Source organism: Osmia lignaria, chromosome 10, assembly GCF_051020975.1.
Source record: "Osmia lignaria lignaria isolate PbOS001 chromosome 10, iyOsmLign1, whole genome shotgun sequence".
Classification (NCBI taxonomy): Eukaryota; Metazoa; Arthropoda; class Insecta; order Hymenoptera; family Megachilidae; genus Osmia; species Osmia lignaria.
This window is the reverse complement of record NC_135041.1, coordinates 14,906,818-14,929,707: the sequence shown is the minus strand read 5'-3', so window position 1 is coordinate 14,929,707 and position 22,890 is coordinate 14,906,818. Positions and strand designations below refer to the sequence as shown.

At 42.4% G+C, this 22,890-nt stretch overlaps 1 protein-coding gene across 1 annotated transcript; it reads right to left on the bottom strand.

Annotated features, from left to right (window-relative positions):
- Positions 1-1,736: 1,736 nt before the first annotated feature.
- On the bottom strand, positions 1,737-12,659 carry LOC117611749 (uncharacterized). The gene is made up of 4 exons (XM_076690648.1): positions 11,306-12,659; positions 3,449-3,534; positions 3,078-3,202; positions 1,737-2,506 (listed from the first exon to the last, which is right to left on the bottom strand). The coding sequence occupies exons 1-4, from the start codon at positions 12,286-12,288 to the stop codon at positions 1,853-1,855; spliced, it is 1,848 nt and encodes a 615-aa protein (XP_076546763.1). The 5' UTR covers positions 12,289-12,659; the 3' UTR covers positions 1,737-1,852.
- Between the last annotated feature and the right edge of the window lie 10,231 nt (positions 12,660-22,890).

Genomic DNA, 22,890 nt, shown 5'->3' with positions numbered 1-22,890 from the left:
ATTTTTCCTCTCTATGTTCCAACTACTTAGGAAAAGAAATATAAATACGTTCACGTAAAAATAATATAAAATAAATCAAAATACTCGAAAATAAGCATCTTCTAATAATTAAAAAAATACATATTATTGTTAAAAAAAAAAAAAAATTTTGTTTTATAAAACAAAAAGAAAAATTGGTCGTCTTCTACGTGTACACCATAAAGAAAATACTTTTATCGTCGATACTTTTGTTACGTTACACACGATTACTCGTTTAAATATAATCCTAAACGTTTAATTCTAAATTCGTGTCAGTGACCAGTTCGATAACATCAACTATTTGTTATGACATAATTAAACCTTATAGTTCTGCGGGGAAAGAAAAGGAACAAAGACGTTAAGTATCGACGCTTAAATATTAAATAGTAAAATTGAGAATCTGATCAAAGTTCAAATCTGAAATTACAATAGTTCTTTTTATTAAGTGAAAAGAAAAAAAGTTTCAATGTTGGATTCGTATTAATTTCAACGAATAACATTTTTGATTCATTTGTAAATTTGCAACTATACCGTTTATAATTTGAGATTTGAACTGTATGAACTTGTTAAGATGAGGAGAACTTGTAATCGCATAGCCGCGGCGCGATAGTCAAAATCCAGAAATCTTATTCTTCCGTAAGAACGAAAGTAATCTAAGGACTAGAGGTTTCGCATGATTAATAATAATAATATTGTCGTGATAATATTAATAATGATGTTGATAAAAAAATAATAATCATAAGATGTAAATGGCAAGATAACACGCGGGTATAAATTAGTCGCTTCTTTGTCACGATGTTCCTGGAACATCTTTCAGGAATCGAATTGCTTTTCGTCTCTGGTCAGTGTCAGTTGACGAGCAAATGTAAACTAAATAACTTATCATTTACACACCTTGGATGTTCGAGCAGAGACCTCGAATGCTGTCCACGAGAGGGGTTCCTTACACACTTTGGTCCCCACTACTACTCCCATCTTCGTTCGGTTCCCGTAACACAGGTGAACCATTCTGCAACCATACGGCTCTCCCCACTTAATCTTCTACAAACATATACAATATACACATTCGATTTTCCTCTGGTGGAATCTGTGCATGCGAGCACCGAGTGGGAGACTGCCTGACTCCTTGAAGTTTCCTAAAGGGTTTCCTAAAGACAGCACAGAGCTAGAATTAGTGCTGTTCACGAATTCATGAAGGCTTGGCTCTTCCTTTGGTATACTTAACACAATGCACACTGATGGATTCATGGAGCACTTATACTATTATCTCGTAGAGTCTGTGGCAGAGACGAACATGTAATTGTTTCTGGGCTACTCTGCTAAGTATAATAGTTTTGGATAGGATTGTAAGACCTATTTTACAGGTGTAGAGTAAGTGGTAATACTACTGTCAGGATTTCATTATGGTAAAGTAGTAACTCTACTACTTGGCCGTTTACTCTACCAGTATAAACTAGGTCTAAGGATGGGATAACAGGGTTCGGATATAACTCGGCTGTGCGACCTCAAGAAACTGAAAGTAGGGAGTACCCACCGCTGTACCAACCAGGGTCTGTGCCCTCTTTACTACATTGCAGAGCTAGAAAGTTGGCCCGAGGGATAGTACAGGGGATACCACCTGTCCTCACCTTTGATGCTTTTGAAAGACACTTTATCCATTATTACCCATTATGGTATAACCAATCAGAGTCGCATTCTTACCGTGCGCCAACTCGCCAACTCTCCAGCTCTGCGTTGTATTACCTGCTGATGCCTGTCTATAAGAGTGGAGAGAGAAAGAGAGAGAACTGTACTTTATAAAAGTATCCTAAAGTCTCTCGTGGACAGCACCAAGCTAGACCAACGTAGACAGTTCATGAGGGCTATTGGTGGTCGCAGCGCTGCTGAGATCCAATGTGGCCGCTGGTAATCCAGGACTAACGCTACCGCTGGCTTCTCGTGGCAGATGCTGCGACCTGTTTAGCTTGTTCCCAGGACTCGGTGGCGACCTGTCTCCCGGTGTATCAGGTGGTGTAATCACGTTCCTATGACTGCTGACGTTCAGATGATTGTGTGACGCTGTCATTGGAGCTGGCGATGAGATCAACAAAGGCGGAGACATCGACGACACGTGTCGATGATGATGATGGTGATGATAATGCTGATATTGAGCCGCTCTGCCGTGCGTCGTATGGCTGGCGTTCGGTTGACTGGCCAGAGAGCCCACCTTGGTCGCGCAACCAGGGTGGTGCATCGTCAACGGTGTTCGAAGCTGTTGTTGTTGTTGTTGTTGTTGCTGCTGCTGCTGCTGCTGCTGCTGCTGCTGCTGCTGCTGCTGTTGTTGTTGTTGTTGTTGTTGTTGTTGTTGTTGCTGCTGCTGGTGGTGCTGGTGCTGTTGGTGATGCAGCTGCGGTTGATTCTGATGGTGTTGCAGCTGCTGCTGCCGCTGGAGCTGCACCGCAGCCTCGCACTGTTCGCGCGCTAGCGCCTTCACGGCGTTCGTCTTCTCCTGCAAACGAACACCATTACAGGATTAAAGTCTGCCTGTTATGTTTGGCACGCGAACAGCACGCATCAGCTGAGGAGAGTAACGGCACGTTGGACTGCCGTGATACGAATGTAAAAGCTGTATTACGGTAAACAAGATATCGACGAAAGTGTAGAACCGCAATGCGCAATGATGGTTTCCCTTGGTAAGAGTCTTTACATAAATACTTAGGCTACTATAGTCTGCCAAGTTGGGTCTTATGAAACAAGAGTGGAGTCAGGTGAATGGTACAGTTTCTGTTAGCCAAAGGAAGGCATCATTGCACGCAAGCGTACCAGGCGATTCGAGTAAACGACTTAATCGAGGTCTTTTAACTGTCTGCCATTTGCTGATCGCGTGCGTTCGCGTAATCAGAGTTGTATTTGATTACATTAGCTATGTGTCTTGGCCGATTCATGGAAGAAAGCTGTTGCTGAATGTAATCTCCGACTCGTTTCACGAGCAAAGACAAGATCAGATCGCGATAAAATACATTTTTACATCGTTTCTCAGATTCCTGCAGTTTTTGTACGATTTATATGGAAATGCTTACCCTCTGCCACACGAAGACGTTGTGGACCATTGCGCATCCACAAAACACGATGCCGAGGCCTATGAAAACCGACGTGACGATAGCCGGTGTTGAGTGGAACTGGATGAACGTGTACAATATCATGCCTGAAAGCATCGTGAAATTCAACGTTTCGAAATTGATAATGTAAATCTACCGCCTACACGTGTCGTCGGTTTAAATTAAGTAACGATTAAAAACTTTTTACAAAGCTTTTTATCCATCGTGGATAAATCCTGTTTGGAAACACGTATCGAATGATCGAAAATTTTCAGGTGACGACGACGACGACGACGACGACGACGACGACGACGAGGACGGCGACAACGACGAGGACGACGACGATTCCTTACCAGTTAGAAAGACGGGAATGCTAATGAAAAAGCCTCCGACAGCGCATATACGGCTGATGGACGATTTTTGCAGGTACTTGTTACTCCTGAAACAAAGAAAAATCGAAGGGAAAGTGAGTTTCGCGGTTCCACGATAATTGAATGAGTTATAAAGGAACAAGTTTTCTCTGTCAAACAGACTGGAACATCCTTCGAACGTTATCCGTGAAATTTCAAGAACCGCGTTCGATCAAACAAACGAAACACTTGACGAATACAATTTGCGACAAATTTCTTTAAATTCAATCATTCTTTTCCTTTTTCTTTTCCTTTTCCTTTTCCTTTTCCTTTTCCTTTTTCGATATTCTATGTTATTCGACGCTTACGGTTTGTTAGCTGATTCGACCACAAACGGTGCTATTATAATAATTTGTGAGCCGAGACCACAAACGATTTCACCACAATTGATACCGTTCCGACATGCGAGACAACAGTCAGCTCGCATTCGTATTCTGAATATACGTTTCGTTTTCAGGAAATCATCATCCATCGAGTTTTCTTGGTGGTCAGATCGCTAGATAGCGAACTGCTCGGACGTCGCGGGTAGATTTACGATCGCAATGGATACACGACTCGATGGATGTTTCCTAGTCCAACGACTAATCTTCGCGTCTAAGAACAGCATAGCCGGAAACGAGAGAGAAGCGAATGCTTCCTGGAACTACTATGCTCTTCTGTTCATCCGTAAATTCTTTCCCGTGATTTTCTATCACATACCAACTAGATAAATTTCGCTAGTCGAATATTAATTTTACAACGCGCTAATTAGCTTTTCTGGATGAACGAAGATTTCGTGCCGAAAAGAATAGCTGCGAACGAACAATGTACTTAAAAGGGGACGGTAACCTGTTAAATAGTTTCAGCGCACGATAAAAAGAGACTGGAAAGAATTCCAGCGAGCGAAGAATAATTTAAAAGGAACCTCGAACTTTCTTTCGCGCACATGCACGCGAATCAACCAGTCAATGTTCATCGAGTCGAAGTCGATTGTAGCGTAAAAACCGACGAATTCTCGGTTACGTGCTGATTTTAAACAAGCCTCATCCAACTCAGCCACAATGAGAAATTCCCACGAACCAGGCTAGCATCCCCTTTCGAGGTCATCGACCTCTTTGGATACGTTTCAAGAGCACCGTACCAATGAAATCATATCCTAGACTAATTCCCTCTCTACGTCCATAGCCTTCGAAAGAGTACAACCGAGTAAATTTAACCTTCAAGCCTTTCTGTATTCCGCTTTCAACGTCATTCAGCGAAACATGGACTAGAAACGACCCATTTGCCACCAGTAATAGCTTAAACTCGAGTTTATTGGCCACTATATAATTGGCGTAACTAGCCCAGAATTAAAAAATTTTAGAATCCTAATAGTTTCGTTTGCGTTTGCGTTTTCACACGTGGTTCCCTCGGCAGATCTCAGTCAGTAGCTTGTTCGTCCCCTGTAGAAGACAGAAATATCATTGTCAAGAAGCTAGAGCTGCACCGTCGTCGATCTTTATCTCCATTCAACTTTCTGAGCGAAACTATTTGACGGAGGGTGTTGAATAGGCTCAGACGGTTTTGTCAGGGTCCGCGTGTGTCAGCGTCGCTCGTACCCTTTTCCTTGTAAAAGTGAATGGAGAAGCCTCGTCGTATACGAAATCAAAGGGCAAGGAACTTTTTTCTTGCTTCAGCGAGATCAACGGAGGAGAAGCTCGTTTGAATGGTGCCTGTCTTGCCCTGTTACCTTACTATTCTATCTCCGTAAGAAGCTCTTTTATCGGCAACAAATTGAAATTGAAGCAAAATTTTCAACTAACTTTTACCATATATATTGTACCGTATTTCGGCGAGAAATTGCAAAAAAATTTGTTGCCATTTTAAGGCAAAGATACACGGTAATTTTACCATGAAACACAATGAGAGCGAGGCTATTAAAGGTGGTTTCTCGGAAGAGCAGATACATTGAAGAAATCCAAAGAGAACATCGTAAGTATCGCATCCGTGGAAACATCCGACCCAACGTCGACCGTGTCGGCGAGAAACGAAAATACCTTTACAAGCTGACTATATTTGCCAGGAGGATGTATCATTAATTGACCCTAACGACTGCATTTGCGGCTGAGAGTCACTGACCGACGCGACGCGACGCGAAAAATCACGTGTTTCCACGGAGTATGTATGTACAGCGTAACAAGATAGTAATTTTCAGTAATTTGTAACAGATAAAGGGGATTCTGTTTCTATTTTAAATTGACAAGTAAATCGTTCGGAAGTCGATGCGACTGGTTTCGAGCTACCGTCGCTTCCGATACGGAAATTGAAAGAGCGGGATCGAAGTGCGCGGCTTGAAACCGGAAGTGCAGCCACGCAAACGCGGCTAGATTGCGTTACGAACCACGTAAGGATCACGAGGACGAAATCGAATACGCAGACCGCATTTTAATTCATTGTTGAAAGTTATTCGTTCATTCGTTTCTCATTTACAACCTGTTACTAACAGTTTGCAAATAATAAAAAATTATCCAAATCAGATTGAAATCAGATTGAAATCAGATTTTTTTCCTATTGTCAATTTGATGACTATGGACTTTTGAAAGAGACCATAAATATTGATTCGACTGGATAATAGGGATCTAGGTTTCCTACGATTCTGCATTGGATTTCGATTGGGCGTTGCTCGTGGGCTTGTCGCTCTGCGGCAAACTGTTTCGCAACAGATTGCGTGCATTTCCTCTAACTACAACTACAATCACGAGACTATCCGTTCGAATGAAACGCGTTTTGCGGAATCCCCCTGTTCGTGGTTTTATCTAAACACGGAATATTTTAAAGAAATAATAATAACCATAGAGATTTTTGCCGAATCAATCATTCAGAAACATCGCATTATTCCACATCATATTAGGTATTATTCCGGTTTAAACAAAGAGGGCAAGAGGTAGGTGCCGAGAAACAAAGCACATTTGCGAACGATGGAAGCATTTTGACTTACGATCCAGACAACTCGTACAGAGTGTACGGGAATAGCATCGCGGATCGGCATTTCCACGGTGAACATCGTAAACGGTTACCCAGATGATGGATCATACACGTGGATCGTACGGACTACCGTGGATGATGGATCATACACGTTCCTCCTTTCGATCCTTTTCCTCTGGATTCTTTCCAGACAGCTGCCGCAATCCTGGAGACTTTTCAACGACACTTGTTTCAATCTTTTAAGGCCTTCATGGTTTAATTTCTCATAATTATAAATCATAGTGGGAGCCTTTAAATATCAAATCTGCGACAATGGCAAAAAAAAAGAAAAAAAGAAAAAAAGAAAAAAAGAAAAAAAGAAACGAACAGAAGGTAGAATTAAATTTGCACCGCGCTGAAAATGAAAGATTTACAACTCGACTCCAATTACTTGTTTTGCGTTATTCTCTCGCACGCGTGTAGGCAGCAGTTGATGATATACGAGCACATCAACAACTACACGCGATAAAAACGAAAATCTACGGTCAATTTTCGATCCACCGAAGCAAGAAACGTAGAAAATTTCCAGCTTTCCGATTCATTCAGAGACGATGGGGGTAGCCAACACCTTTTGAAACACCTTTTGAAACACCTTTTCAACGAAATTTCTTTCGTTCCGACCAGAAGAAGCAAGGGAAGGTAGGTTTAATGACTTCGAAATTAAGGGTGGACCCTACGGAAGGGACAACCGTTACCGGCGGTTACTTACACCTGTTCCTCGACTAAGCCGGTGCATCCGAAGGCATTGTGCTCTTTACGAGCCTTTGACAAACCTGACCGTTTCTCGACACCCGTCCTTTCGTCAAATTCTTTTTGCTTTTTCTCAAACTACCATAAATCTTGTGGTTTTTGGTATTCCTCGTAAAATTCATTGGCTTATCTCATGCACGAAAGACTTTCATTCATTTTATATTAAGATAGACACCTACTGGATCAGTAATTCACAATGCTATCCTATTAATTACACCCACGTAATCCAGTGATCGATGCATTATCGATCGATCGAGCAATCATACGGTGCCTCGCGCCTTCTAATACCATTAAAACAATAACAATAAATTCGCAATGCACTCGTGACAATACGGTTGATATGCGACAAAAAATTTTACGTTAATTTACCGTAAAGTTACACGGCTGTATAAAGGGTTAAAAAGAAACTTCCGCAGGCTACCATTGAACTCGTCTGCTCGTTTCGCTAATTTATCGCGGGTAAAACAGTAGAGGCATCGTCGTTTCATCGAAATTAATCGAAAGAGAAAATAAATTACAAACATCGGGACACGATCGATGGCCCTCGTGCTCTCGATTGTACGCAGGGTGTCCAAAAAGTGCTCACGATTTCTCACTGCATACTACACCTGTTTTTAACAGTGAACTTAATCATTTTTTTACCATCTTTTATCTTCAACTGTCATAGTTTAAAAATATAACGTATATAAAAGTAAAAATTAACCATATGCCTTTTCAATGAAATTAGAAAATCGGATTTGAGCCCGTCAAAGTGGTACTTAAAAATGGTACTCAAGAGTTGAACTAAAAAATAAAATATTACCTACTTAAGGGTTGAGAGATCTCTTCTGCTCGAAGAGGGAAAGAGTTCCTAGAACTTTCTGAACACCCAATGTATGAAAGCGCAGTTGTGCTCCCTGCCAAAATTTATTCTCTTTCCCTTGTCCAGAGGAAGAAAGAAAAAAAAAAAAAAAAAAAAAGAAGAAGAAGAAGAAGAAGAAGAAGAAGAAGAAGAAGAAGAAGAAGAAGAAGAAGAAAAGGAACAGCAGACGCCAGATTCGAAGGCGTGGAATGCCAAGTAGTACTCGAGAAAGCACGAAACCGAACGAGCACGCGTGTTCAGCAGCTCGGTCTGACGCACGAGAAGCGACCGTGAACAGAAACCAGACACGCGTGTAACGTTAAACCGGGCCATCGATGGAAAAAGACATAAAAAAGGAAGAAAGGAAGAAAGAAAGAAAAAATCGAACGATGCGACTTACAACGCGATGGAGTTTTTTAATCACAGATAAAATCGTCGAGTTACGGATCCACCTAATCCGAGCCCTCTATTCCGCTCGAAAAAATTCAGATTAATCAACCGGGAGGAAATTTCGTTCGCTACCCAAAGTGGAAATGATCCATTGGAAAAGTGCGTTCACACCAAGTTCGCGACGGCCGCGGCGTGCGGAGATGCCTTATCACGGACCATTTAAGTAATGAGCCGGCACTTAGCAGCGCCGCTTGTCTTTCATTCTCCGCATCTCCTATCTCTTCAAAGATGCTTACTTTTTTCCTTTGGTTCCTAGCGAAACGCCCAGTCGTCTAGTGACAATGACCGGACCAGGCCTACCATTAAGCTCGGTGCTTTCTTTCCAAGCACGTCTAGCACACCTGAGAGCTCTTTTCCCCAGCTAACAATGCCACTTTGCAGACTGGAGTTACTTTCAGCTGGACCATCTTCGTCTTTGGGCCTAGACGTCTTATGATCTAGCTTCTAACTCATTTCTTTTTTTTTTTTTTTTTTTTTTTCTTTTTCTGACGCGAAATTGGGAAATTTCATTTAACCGAGGGTATTCACAGCTGTACATACATACATAATTTCAAGAATAATTTCAACCTCTTTGTTTGCGAACAATAGGTCGACGCGTGTTGATAGCCGACTGTATCGATCACACGGCGACATTTTTAACGCGTCGTTATCACGGCGCCTCTAGGTTTGAAAACTGTGTCTACAAAACGCTCGTGTACCCAACAGATACGGTGGACGATTAAAATTGCAGCCTCACCGTCGCGATTCTTTCTCTACGATCGCGATGGTTATTCTCCTCTAGCTCCCGGCTTTCTAGACAATCCGACATTCTGATGCTAGATCTTTGAATCGCTAAAACTCTACTGAACGGTTGTAATATTTTAGATGAACAAACTCGTGAAATTATTGATTCTATTTATTATTATTATATAATTTTATAAAATAATAAAATGGTTACGCCAATGAGGAATACTTTAGAACGAAATTTTTTCAAGTCTTTGGGAGATATTCGTGAAGAGTGAAGAGGAATTCAAGGAGGGTGCGGTTTCAAGGGGTCCAGTATCACTATGCAACGATTTTTTTCCTCGAAACCATTGAATTCTTTAGATAGACGAAGAAAATGAAAATCGTGTAGCAAGCTATTGGAAAACTGTAACCTTCGATGTAAAAAAGAGATAAACGGAGACCCTAAAGACACCATGAAAATCTCCATGGACCGAAATGAAACCTTCAAGAATGTTAAGTATGATGGAATTTAAAAAAAATTTTTTTCATTAGTAAATCGCTAATGTTGCAACAGAGATAAGTTTCTTATTGTTCCGAAGATACTTTTGAATAAATTGAACTTGAATTGACATATTTCCGAGCGGAGTCCATATTTCCATACGGATTCAAGATCGTATTCTATGCTAATTTTATTATCTGAAATCATAGTGTACGAGTTTAATGTTCGAAAGACACCTTCACTTTCTTCCTTTCTCTGTTATTTGCTTTTGAAATGGGTTACCAGCCTCTTTATACATTCAAATTGTAATTGCTCTGCATCGCATTTCGAAATATTCACCAGTGACTTGGTTAGAATTTCGAGACGAATTCCATCGAGAAAACCGCGTTCTGGATATCTATTATATTAACGCTAAGATATAGAAAAAGAAGGAGAGTGGAAGTTTCTTAGGCGAATTGAACAATGAGAAAGAGAAAGAAAATTGAAGTGCCGGAGAGAAAAATGAAAGCAAACATCGTAATCTGCATACATAATGCAGATCCTCGTAATTACCGTCCTCGGATGGTTACTTTGTTCACGAAGGGACACGAAAAAGCGATCACGAACCGATAAGGAAACGAAAAGACGAGTCTTCTCTTTAAGACGAGTCACGAAACGTGCGTATTGTGTTATGATGGCGTGCTACATTGGTAAAAACGGGACACGCGGCGATGTGTGTACCTACACAGGACGTGAATTTTTCCGTTTCGTCTTCTCGCCGCGTGAGAAGAAACACTAGACAACGTTCGCTGATATATCGCACGGGGATACAGGACACCGGTGTGTTTCGAGGCATACGGATAGGGCACGCATGGATGACTGGGAACTTATTCCGGCACAAGGATAATCTTGATTGAGGACGTCGGCAACGATGTGAGATTACATATATAAATTAATGGTAATCGCTCTCTCGAATATCCTTTTCCCTTTTTACGGGTATCCAAGTGAAAAACGTTGCTGCCACCTTACGCGATTCTTCTACTTACATACATACGTTCTTCACTTTTTCATTTTTCTTTTCATTTCAAACTGAAACGAGTCGAGTGGAGATCCGCTTGCGAGATCCGCTGCGCACACAGGTACGCGCAGGCGGGTTTCTTTTAAATGCAACGCGGAACGCGCAAGCGCACTCCGATGAAATGACTTCGATAAAAAAGCTAACGACCCGGTTAAGAGATTTTGTAACGACTCGACGCACGGGGATCGAGAGGTCGCGGTCAACATTATCGTGCGACGCTTCTCTTATTGCGCTAATTAATTACGGATCTTAGTTGCCGGCGGTTCCATTAGAAGTGAAAAATAATTGAACTGGATTCCAGCGTGTCAAACTTGAGTCGACGAACCCGATACCAGTCCCCTTGGTCCAAAGACGGACGGACCAAACCAAGTGTCGAAAAGATTCAATAAATATTGATATACATATAATATATAATATCTACGACACCCATTGATGACTAATGTCATCCGCCCGACCACCACTCGAGGGTTAAAAAAAAAAAAAAAAAAAAAAAATGAAAATTAAGTAGCTACTCACCAGTGTCCCTGGTACGAAGTCTTGACGAGCTTCACGGTGAAGAGGAACTGTATAGCGCAGACGAGGAGACAGCACAAGTTGAGAGATAGAGCTAGGGCGCACAGCGCCAAAGTCACCTCGTATACGATCGTGTACTCTTCCGGGCTGATCAGACTACTCGGCGTGACCGTTAACGGGGAGATCTTTAGCAGAAAGATCAACGAGAGTAACGCCAGTAAGAGGGACACTAGACACAGCAAACCAAGGCTAGTGAGGGTCTCTTTCGCACCAGCCTCGTGGTCCTTGTGATTTCTGGACAAGGACGAGGACCAAGAGGCGTTCAAGGGTAACGCGATGGAACCACCTCCTCCGGTCAACTGTCCACCCAGGACCGTGGCTTGAAGAACAGGAGCTGGCGAGGGTGTCGTTTGGCTGGGTAGCCTGGACAGTCTAGAGATATCGAAGCCACCGTTCACCTTGGGTCTGTTGTCCTGGTGCACCGGTGCAGCAGGCACTACCGTATGTCCTAAAGCGTTCGACAGGTGATTGTTGTTGTTATTGTTGTTGTTGTTGTTGTTGTTGTTTCCACCAGCCACAGGACTGACGCTGTTCACCGAGTGTTTCGACGTGGACAACGTGGACAGGTTGAGAGCGTGCGAATGGTTCAACCGTTGGGAGAGATTGTTTACGCTCAGTTGAGAATGATTGAGGGGATGCCTGTGCGTCGACGAGGGTGTCGTCGCGGCCTGATGGACGTTAGCCCTCTGTTGCGACGACGGATGAACCACCGAGTCGTATAAATCGACGCTGCGTCCACCGTTCCCCGATGGGCGCACGTTGCTGCTTTGGTTGTAGTGATGATGCTGGTGCTGCTGGTCCTGTTGATGATGGTGATGATGGTGGTGGTGTCCGCCGTGCAACGAGCCCGAGCTCGCCTGATATTCATTGTGGTGATGCCTGGAGCCCGCTGACGACGGTTGCCCCGTCAGGATATGCTTCAGCATTACTCGACGATGGGTTGCCGGGAGGAAGACTGGGCTTCTTCCTTCTCCTCTACATGGCCTCCTTCTTTCCTTTCCTCACTAAAATTGCTAGCTCACAATGATTTGTCATCAGCTGGTCCACCTGATTTCGAGGAACGTCTTAGCGGTAGGATCACGTTCCTGGGCTTAGGGAGTTGCTGCACGCCAGCTCCACCATGGCGACGCCGCTCGTCCGGTAGCCTACATAGCCACCACCTCCTCTTTCTACTTACACTGGCTGCGAGGTTTTTAACTGTAATTCTCTTCGAGGCAGCTTGAACATAATAAACATCATCGACCCAGGCATGATTAAACTGGATTCTAATCATAGATAGGCAACTGCATCGAAAAGTACCATAGGTACATTTCGTCCTTCGACGAGGTACTATCTTCTTCCCAACAGGTCTACAACTTCCGTCCCGTTGAATAGCACCTTGTGCTTAGCAAAAACACGACGACCACTCTCATCAGAGTGATCGGGTAGGAAGTGGCATATCGGTACGCGGATAATTACCAGCCAGTGTCTAGATGCTTCCTTCAAGTTTCTATAGCACCGTTTGCTTTCGAATTCCAGAGGAAATACCATGGGGTAGCAAGATCAACAATTGAATCTCCCTTTTTTTGTAAATGCTTTTTGTCAAAGCATTGGGACCCATTCGCTGCAATTCGCTTCAGCAGGTGGTCACTGCTGAATTAAACAGGACCTGTTCACCGGTCACGTTGCTCGAGGAAAATCGCGAGAAAAGAAGAAGCGCAGGAAACATTGTGATTAGATCCGGTTCGCTCGATGACCTTGCCAATGAGAATAGCGGTTCGTTAAGGCGGTTGCAGCCTTGGTCTGCTTCTCTGTCGATTTCCAGCTAACTCGTCAGCCGGCATGGCTTCCGAGATGCTCCCTCTGGAACAGGTCGAAGGAAATAATTAATGGACACCGTCGTCGTGTGCTCGCGTCGATTCATCTAGCGGCTAGAGGCTGAATCGTAAAAAAGAACGATAAACGCCCGAGGTATCTATCTATTCCTTCCCTCCCGGTTCACTGGTGACTGAGGATTCTTCTTAAGGAGACTTCTTGTCCCCGTCTATCCGGTGAATTAGAATCGATAGACTACTACCGGTTAAAGCCGAGCCGAGAAGAATAGATTCTACATACATATACACATATACAGTGTGTGCCGATTTAAACGGAAACGATACTTTTATTTATATATGTATACTCTACGAATTTCAACAGCTTAAGGTTTACACGTAACGGCTAAGCAAATTACACGGTTAGATAGCCGACGATAGATAGAGTTACGGCAAAGTTACTCGTTCGAATGACGTGTAGTATCACCGGAATACAGTGACTCGTTTGCAGGTTAACTTCCTCGAGTAGTCTTCAACTGCTATATTTTCCGGTCGTTACCTTCTACATAATGGGATATTAAACAGCACCGACACAACGTTGCAATTTTTTCAACCATTTATTATGAAATTATCCAGCGAAGATTATTTACCTACACGGGGAAATCGTATCGTATTTCTTTCTATCCCTATATGGGTCAGTCACAGCAGTGAGCAATATTGATTTAGCAATAACTGAGTTTTCTGCGCGATACCGTTTCATCGATACAAAGTCCCTCACTTATATATGTGTTTTTAATATTTTTATATTAAAAATGTCTTGAGAATTTGCAAATAACACGGAAATTTATGAAATTCAAGGAAATTTTTCCTGTTTTCCTATTTTCCTATTTTCCAATTGTTCCAAATACGTACATAATCCGTCTCGGAGCTGTTCGCTGCGATACCGTTACGCTTGCTCGCTTCGAAGCTCGCAACGCTCGAGTTGAGACGCGTCTCGGTCGCACAAGTCGGAAGATCGACGTTATTTTCTCCTCTAAGATCGATCAATGGGAAGGCTGCACGGAAGACAGGCAAATACGAATGAAATATTAACGTTCGACCTACAACGGTATCCTATGTCTTCGAAGCTACTGTTCCTCGTTTTTAAACAGACACCACCTTAATAAATATCAATGAAATTGCACATCTAAAGTTTTCCAATTGACATTATTTTACAGGTTCACAACTAAAATAATAATTTTCTGTGATAACATTGTTATTAGTTTTCAGAGTTATCATTTCTGTTACTCAAGTCCCTAGCGGTGGTAGCTAATTGGATATAAATAGTGGACGTTGGTTCGTTAACGCGATTCTTCGTTAAGCAGAGGCATGCCATCTGATCGAGGCCAATGTTGGTTTTGAATTTTCACGGGGTAACTTGATCGAGATCCCTCCGCTTCTCCTCTGGACGATGTTCCAGATCACGTGGCAGGATCCTGAACCGCAGGATCGTCGAGGCAAGCAGAAGGAAGAGGAGAAAAGAAAATCTACAACGAGGAGAGGCTGTTGTCAATAGCCAGACTTGACTCATAGAAACGGGTTCCGCTCGCATTCCGGACATCCACGGTGCAGCCTGCTGGTCACGACGCCTTCGTTCAAGCTCACCATATTTATTCTATTTATTTATATAGGTACATATGCATACGACGCAATGGACGTACGCTTTCAGCTGCTTCTTTCATTCGATAGGCGTATGGAGAACACCTGTGCGCAGCAACTGGCGCGGATTTACAGACGGATACAAGCTGACGAGGACAAGATAAAGGGATTCAACAAGGGTCGCTTTCGATTAACCCCGCTTTCGGGTTAAGTGATGATAAAGTAATTTCGGGAACACGCACGTCGAAGACGATTCGAACGTTTGCTAATTCGTTCGAAAGCAGGAAGAGAAAAGGAGAGAAACGGCACACCGCACCGGCTCGTATAATTCGAAGAACTAGAATTTACCGATCGACTTCCAATGAACTTCCCTGTTCACTTACTTCCCTACATTCTTTCGATTTACATTAAAACGATTTTAGGGGAAAAGTAGAGGTATTCCTAACAGGGAATTCAAGTGTACAATCAAGTGTATCCTAATGGAATAATTTCCAATAACCATTGAAATTAATTTATCATTAACACGATGTTGGTAGGTTCGGCTCGGTTCGGCTCGGTTCGGCTCGGTTCGGCTCGGTTCGGCTCGGTTCGTTGAAAAGTTCACCAGTGAACAATGCATCGTATTCAGGCGAGTGTGCACGCCGCGTGATTTATGCCGGTTCCTGGCCACACATCCACCGCTTGGAATTAAATTACTTTCACGTGGGGTGTGGGAGGATGGGGCATCTGCCTTTGTGAAATCGATGCGATCTTTTAACAGGCGTAATCTTATTATTAACAATATGTACCGGACGTCCGTTTCATTAAGCCACCAGTTGGACAATGCCGAGAGGTCTGATGACCCTATTCGTTCTGATCTTGAGAGCAACAATTAAGAATAATTAATTAATGGTAGGAGGTAATTGAACGAGACGTTCCCAATCATCTTCCCAAAATTATAACACGGAAATATTCTTTCGGCCAAATAGGTAATTAATCTTTTCCGTAAAGCGATTCTTCTACTCAGCCAATTATAAAATAATGAACCTGTAGTAATCTTGCCAACTGTCGAAAGGGATTTGACTTGGAAAATAATAACACAACTTTCTTTTTCCTCTCCTCTATGATGTGTAGTACCCGCATGGGAGAAGATAAGGTGAATTTGTAAAATTGGATGAGACTCGCTCGGATAGGACTTCACCCGTCATCGGAGAAACCCTTCACCCACAATAATCTCGTAATAATTTTAACGACCGTCTGTGTATCCAGAAAAGCTGCTCTAGCGTAATTCGAGCTGCTTTTTCTTCATTTCTTTTTACCATCCCGTCGGGACAGAAAAATATAAACTGTATTAGGGTAAGGGTGTTTGTATATGTAGAAAAAAATAAACGGTAAGAAAGATACAAGGAACAAGTCGTTACGAAACAACTAGATAGTGAAATTTTTTATCTCGAATGTCTTAAATAGCTTATGCTGTTCAAATCGTTTCGTTTCGCCCGAGGGAAGTAGTAGACGTTTCAAAGATGGTAATAACACGTTTCGTTTCAAGGTCGTGGCACTATGGTATCCCGAAGTGTATGGTGAGTTGAAAAAAGTCTTTGGTAACGTGGGGAATTCACTGTTTGTAAGATGAGATTCGATCCGAGCATAGGATACTCCGATTCCGTAATAGCTACGAATTTTGGCCAAATTCGTTAAAAACAGAGCCGGCAACGCGTTTCGACATCGGAACGAAGAAAGAAAATCAAGATATCAAGGAAGTGAAACGAGTTAAAGGAAGACAAATCCCTTTTATAGATATGTAGAACCCTGAGAACGTCCTGAGAACGTCCTGAGAACGTCCTGAGAACGTCCTGAGAACGTCCTGAGAACGATTCGTTTGAATCGTCATTTTGTGGATCATTTATCATTCGATCAGCACCTGCCTCTCGATTAAGAAACGATATCATACATATAGCGATACCGCAGTGGATTACCATAATATCGTAAACTCGCAACCGTTCGGTCTTTTGATCGGAAATATCTAATCATCATCATCATCTTCGTAAGATTCACTTGATAACGGTACCGATAACATTCCAATACGTCTATCTATCCTGTCACCATATGACTCTCAATAAGATGCTCGAGACTTTCACGGCCAGGATTTACTACCACTCCATGCTTCCGGGTGTTTCGCTCTGTCGTTTACGAATAGCGCCCTGACGTTTCGTTAACTTTGCAGATTCTTCGGGAGAAAAGGAATAGGACACCTGAAGGTATCCACCAACGACGCTAGATCAACGGGAAGGTCAATGATTTTCCGAGCAGACCGATGAACTTGCGCCTCGCTCGCACCATCGTGCACCAACAGAACAACCATCGTGAGAGAGGAAGAAAGAGAAAGAATGAGAAAAAGAAAGAGAAGAGGCAAGGTCGTTGCCTAGATAACAGTTGCAAGGTACAGTTGGCTCGCATGCTTGAAACTATGCGACCAGAAGACAGGATCACAGAAGAAGGGAAAGGGTCCTGAGAGAGTTCCTGCACGATATACATATGTAGATATGTATAATAAGTTAAGCCCGATCCGGTCATGGTCCGGTATTGGTTCAATTCAACCGGCCACGTGCGGATCACTTTTACATAAAAAAAAAAAAAAAAAAAAAAGAGCTTCGAGAAAAGTTGCTCTCTAACTAAGTAAGTAAGAAGGATGCTGAAGGGAAAAACACGGTTGATAACTCGTCCATGGGTTGTACCGTTGGGTAACAGGATATTACGTGTTAATCCGCCCACGCGAGTGTCGTCCGCGCGGTTAACCATGTCCCTGGTATGTACGATGGAAAGGACGATGATGGACACACCGTCTACCTTAAAAGGTTTCGACAATTACGTCGATATGGAAATTTGTTAAAATATACATATAATAATTCTAATACTGACAATGAATAAAACGAAATCATCGTATTGGAAAACAAACGCAGGAGAAAGAGGAAGAGGAAAAGCCGTGTGCGAAACGGCGCGAGCGCGGGCGCGGGCGAAGGGTATCATTTATTATGGCTCGGGTATAACTGCCTTCGCGAACGAGTATAATGAGCGTAAACGTTGGCAAAAACACAGGAAGAAAAGGATTATTGATGCAAGTAACCACATTGTTGGAATGACTGTGCGAATTCGTCGGAGATATACGCTCCGAGCGATTCCGCGACATGCTTTGACGCTCTGTAAGAAGCAGCAGGTAGCGACGAGGGATATCCTCTCTTATACGCATTGGTAGCCGGTTTCAATGTAATTTTGCGGACTAGCCGGCATTGAAAGAAGCATTACGTATGACTGCTGCGATTGCTCGTCCGTTATAACAGTATATGTATGTACACGGATCCCGCGTCTTAAACGGCCAGTTAATAGCAGAGACGAGACAACGAATATTTCATTCAAATCTCCGTTCACACTCTCCTCTTCACATTCTAAAGGGTGTTAATCATTTCGTTGTGTATGATATAATACACTAGAGATCCTCTAAAGAGATAATAGGAATGGACATATAGGTACATATGTATAATTGCTAAACCGTTTAATTTTAGATCCTTAATAACATGGGGTTCCTTCCTTTAGCTACCGACTACGTATCGTTGAAAACGATGATGATTGAAAATTGAAAATTGAAATTTCACCGAAATACCGAGAGAAAGGAAAGATAAGAAGTCGAAAATTTCAGTCGGTAAAACGAAGAGAATCAGATAGAGATCGCCGTATTACATTATCGGCGTGATATCTCTGCTTATTTTCTTTGGTCTGGCTCCATGCTCGGGAAGGACGAGCAGGCCAGAGTGATGTAAGAGAGATGTACTTCTTCCTTCCCTGTTGCCGCTCCTTTTCATCCTTTTCCATCTTATTAAACGAGCTAATCCTCATCCTCCTTATTCCTTCCTTTTTACTCGTTGCCTTCTTTCTCTTTCATTCACGTGTATGTATGTATGTATGTATGTATGTATGTATGTATGTATGTATGTATGTATCTATGTATGTAGGTATACTCCGTTCGAAAGAAGCACCGATATCCAGCCAGCTCTGGCCCGGTTGAATTTAACGTGGCAGGTGCCTGCTGAATGGACATTCGGGCTCCGGTTCTTCGTTTAACCTCTCTCTATCTTCTCTCCTTACTCTTCGTTTTTCTTCGTCTTTTTCTTCCTTCCCTATCTGCCTGTCTATGCCAGCGTTTCCCAACGGTGTATTCCCAACTTCAAAACATTTCGGTATATGTAACTTTTTGCTAAACAAATGCATTTTCATTGTTGGAGAACGACGCTAACCAGTTTCGATCGCGTTTTCAATGGTAAATGACTATTTTTTAAGAACGAGAATATAAATATACGCCCTTCGTAGCGAAAGGGTTAAAGAAGAATAGCGGCGGGACCGGTGTATGTACATAACTGGCGGACGCCGCGCCGCGCCGGTTTCGCAACTCACTCGTCGCCGGCCGCTTCAAAAGGCAACAACTGTCCAGCGTCGTGCTCCTGATCATTTACAGAGAGAGCCATAGTTCTTTTTCTACCGAGTGAGTGGCCTTCCATCCTTACGATTCCGCAGAAGAAGTCAACATTGTGCTCCAACCGACCGACTACATACACTGTCAGATATGTACTTACTTATCTCGAACGTCGTAGTATCAGGGAATTTCATACGCGACGAATCAAAGATGGGAAAGTGAAACGACTCGATCCATGGTAGAACAAAAGTGGGTAAAAAGGGAAAAGGGAAAAGGGAAAAGGGAAAAGGAAAATTACAAAATTGCCGTGGAACGACCGCACAAGTCGACGACACGCCGCGCGAGTATCGCTTGACTCTGTAACCCGGCGCGGCGTTTTGATGGCATTTGCGCCCCCCTTAATGCGATCACTTTTCATTCTGCTACCGTTTCTCTTTCTCTCGCTCGCTTTCCTCCCTTTTTTTTCTCACTTTAATTAACAAATTCGTCATCGTTCACGGGATAACGTAACCTGGAAGGATTCAAGGTCGGGCCAGTTGTCCGAATCTGGCAAGGCCAGATTCCTGCTTCCTCGATTTTTCAATGCTTTTATTGTGGAAACACGAGATGCGCGCGCTAACCTCATAAACCCGAAACCATAATACTACGTAGAAGGGAGTAAACTGCGCGACAAAGACACGCAGCGCAGTGGCCTGGCTTTTCGCCGTTTTCACTTGTACATACATATTTCCTAACTGAAAGTCTCTTCTGTCGCGGTACATATGCCGTTCTTCGTAACGACGAGACGTAAACCCGTCGGTGTGCTTTGGCCTCTTAATAGTCCGACCTTGAGCCAGAACTAAGGAGTGCCTTTGCTACAGCATAACCTTCGTATATGTATACCTTCATCGGCAGGGCTCAACCTACGACTGACAGAATCGATTTTTTCTTTCTTCCGTTCTACGTTAATTGAATCGAGAAATTAATTCTCTCGCTTTCGTTTTTCGAGCGATTCTCAAAACTTTCAGATTACACGACTGATTACAAGACATATATGTATCTATGTAATCGTAAGAATGTTCCAATCCCTAAAACGGATTATCGTAATTGCCTGACAACTGCACATATGTATCTCCGGTGTCACCTTCAATCAGGATCCGGTGTGTTTACAAACAAGAAATATAACAGCATGCGTCGTAATCGTAAAACGAGATTGCGTTCAATTCTTCGAACGGGTTGCCGATTGACGGCCGGTTACGAAACGAAAGATGAATCGCGTTCCAACGGAAACGGAAGAAAGACGTGTACTATGTACTACGATCTAACGTTAGAACGTCCGAAAGACAAATTAATCTTCGCTGCGCGATTCAACGTGAACAGCGTGAGATGGAATGCGTTCGAGGGAGTAACGGGTACAAAATATCCTGCGTACATACACGAATCGCGAGACCGCCTCTCCTTACTCCTCGTTCAGGGACGACGTAAGTCTTCGAAAACCACCGATCATCGGGGGGACCATCAATCGCCATTTTTCTGACATCTTTTCTTCACTTGCCGATGTATTTGCTTCGACCGGATAGATCGGCTTAATTACGCGCGAAAATAGCATATTCAGAGATCTAAATCACGATTGATCCAGCTACCGCCATATATTTAGACAAAATTATACGTTAAATGAATAATTAGGTCATTCGAGCAAAGTTTCACATAGATATGAAATACAAAACAAAGAGGATAAAGTTATGGCAATGACGTAACAAGCAGGCTAATCTCGTACGTGACCCCATTATTATGCCAACTGTGAACCATTTGGCTGGAATAACATCTGCCAGTCAGTCACATAACTGGAATTCTTTGACCCTTTTCAACTGGAATCCTTTTATCTTGATTATTCTTTCAATCAATTATGTATTCTTTCACGCATACCAACCAAAGATATATGTATAAACTTTTCATTCATCGACTCTAACCATAATCTGAACAATTACTTTCTAATTAAAACATAAATAATTACTACTGTCTAAATATTATCGTAATTTTAAGATACATACCGCATCACACGTACTACACTTCCATTATATCGCTGTTGGAAACGACAATGTATCGTTCGAACGTATACTATCTTTCAAACTTTTTCACCAAACAGTTGGCGCGTAACGTATTTATCGATCGTATCTCCACGAATGAAATCGTTACGTTACCTTTCAAATAAAACTTGTCTAAAAGCTAGGCACTACAGATATTAAACTGCACAAGTGAATAATAAACGCACTGACATTTAGGTTATAAATTCGATAAACAGGAATGTTAACTATCGATATGTTCACGTGATCACGTGATCTCTATAACGATTACTCGTTTGAAAAACCTGTATCGTCGAAAAACATTACAAGAGTAATAAAATAGTTTCTTCGTTTCAATTCACTCTCATGTCACACGGATAATTATAATTATATCATTACAGCTAACTCTCCTAAAACGAAATGTCGTTGCGGTAGCTACACCATGACTACCAAACAACTTTCTCAAACAATCCAATAACTGCTCAAATTATTTTATTCAGAAATCATTACGTCAAATTTTCTAGCAAGATGGAGAGTTAGAGTAAGTCGCAAAACGTAAGAGATATAAAAGGGTCCACTCAGATCCGTCCCTGGTCTCGGCGAAACCGGGCGGGCTGCTAACTCACCTCGTGCCACATTCCGCTGGCTCTGCCAACGTTTTCGAAGACGAGAATGCACCGAACAGGCCCGAGCACCACCTTTTGCACTGAACAACACACCTGCACCACCCGGCACTTGCTCTTTTCGAAAATTCAAATGCACACGTGAGAGTTCAGCGGGCTCGCGTACACGCGACGCGATTCGTCCGCCCCGTTCGCGCAGACTCCAACGAGTTTCTCACACACAAGAAACGTCAATCGACGACTCTCGTTCTCGATAAGCAATTGCTAGGAAGCCGCCGGTTATATGCTTCAGCAACGAACAGACGCACACGACCTACACCGTGCAAACGATCAACACAGACTAAACCGTCGCGCCAACCGACTGATCGTAGTACCCTGCCTGCAGTTCGTTGATGGTAAAGGGGAAGGGGAACCGTACATCATCCGTTTAGTTTCCTTCTGAATCAAAATCAACATTCATTTTTATCGTAGATTATTAAGAATTAATACATTATTCTACTATCTACTTACTTGCATAATTATTTCCTGACCATGAAACCGATATCGTTAGTGTCATCTGGCGATATGCGCTGCAGCCGGAAAAACACAAAACCGTAATTACAAATACAAAAAAGACTGGACATGCCTTTGTTCTCGAGGAGTCTTAGCAAAAGATTGGAAAATTATTGAAATAATTCTTTGACTAATTTCGCTTTTAAACGAAGAAACACTAACGCTGTCTATCAGGAAACGGTGAAAACTAATTGTCAACTTATCGATCGACCCTCCGATAATCGATAAGTTCTTGAGTAGTTCAGCATGTCCAACTTCGATCTGTAATCACTGCATAAAAATAAACGTTTTCCTCATATTCAAATTTATCATGAGTAAGGATCATAAAAGATCTAATAATTCAATTTAAAATGTATATTTTACATAAGTTCCAGTCTATATTATTTCTAAATTTTTTTTTTTTTTTTCTTCTTTTTTTTTTTTTTTTCTATATTCGCAT

Excerpts from the sequence above, each read along its gene's own strand:
- LOC117611749 (XM_076690648.1), bottom strand. The coding sequence starts at position 12,288 with ATGCTGAAGCATATCCTGACGGGGCAACCGTCGTCAGCGGGCTCCAGG. Across the intron at positions 3,203-3,448 it reads CATTCCCGTCTTTCTAACTG|GCATGATATTGTACACGTTC; the intron begins GTAAGGAATCGT and ends CGATGCTTTCAG. Across the intron at positions 2,507-3,077 it reads ACGTCTTCGTGTGGCAGAGG|GAGAAGACGAACGCCGTGAA; the intron begins GTAAGCATTTCC and ends GTTCGTTTGCAG.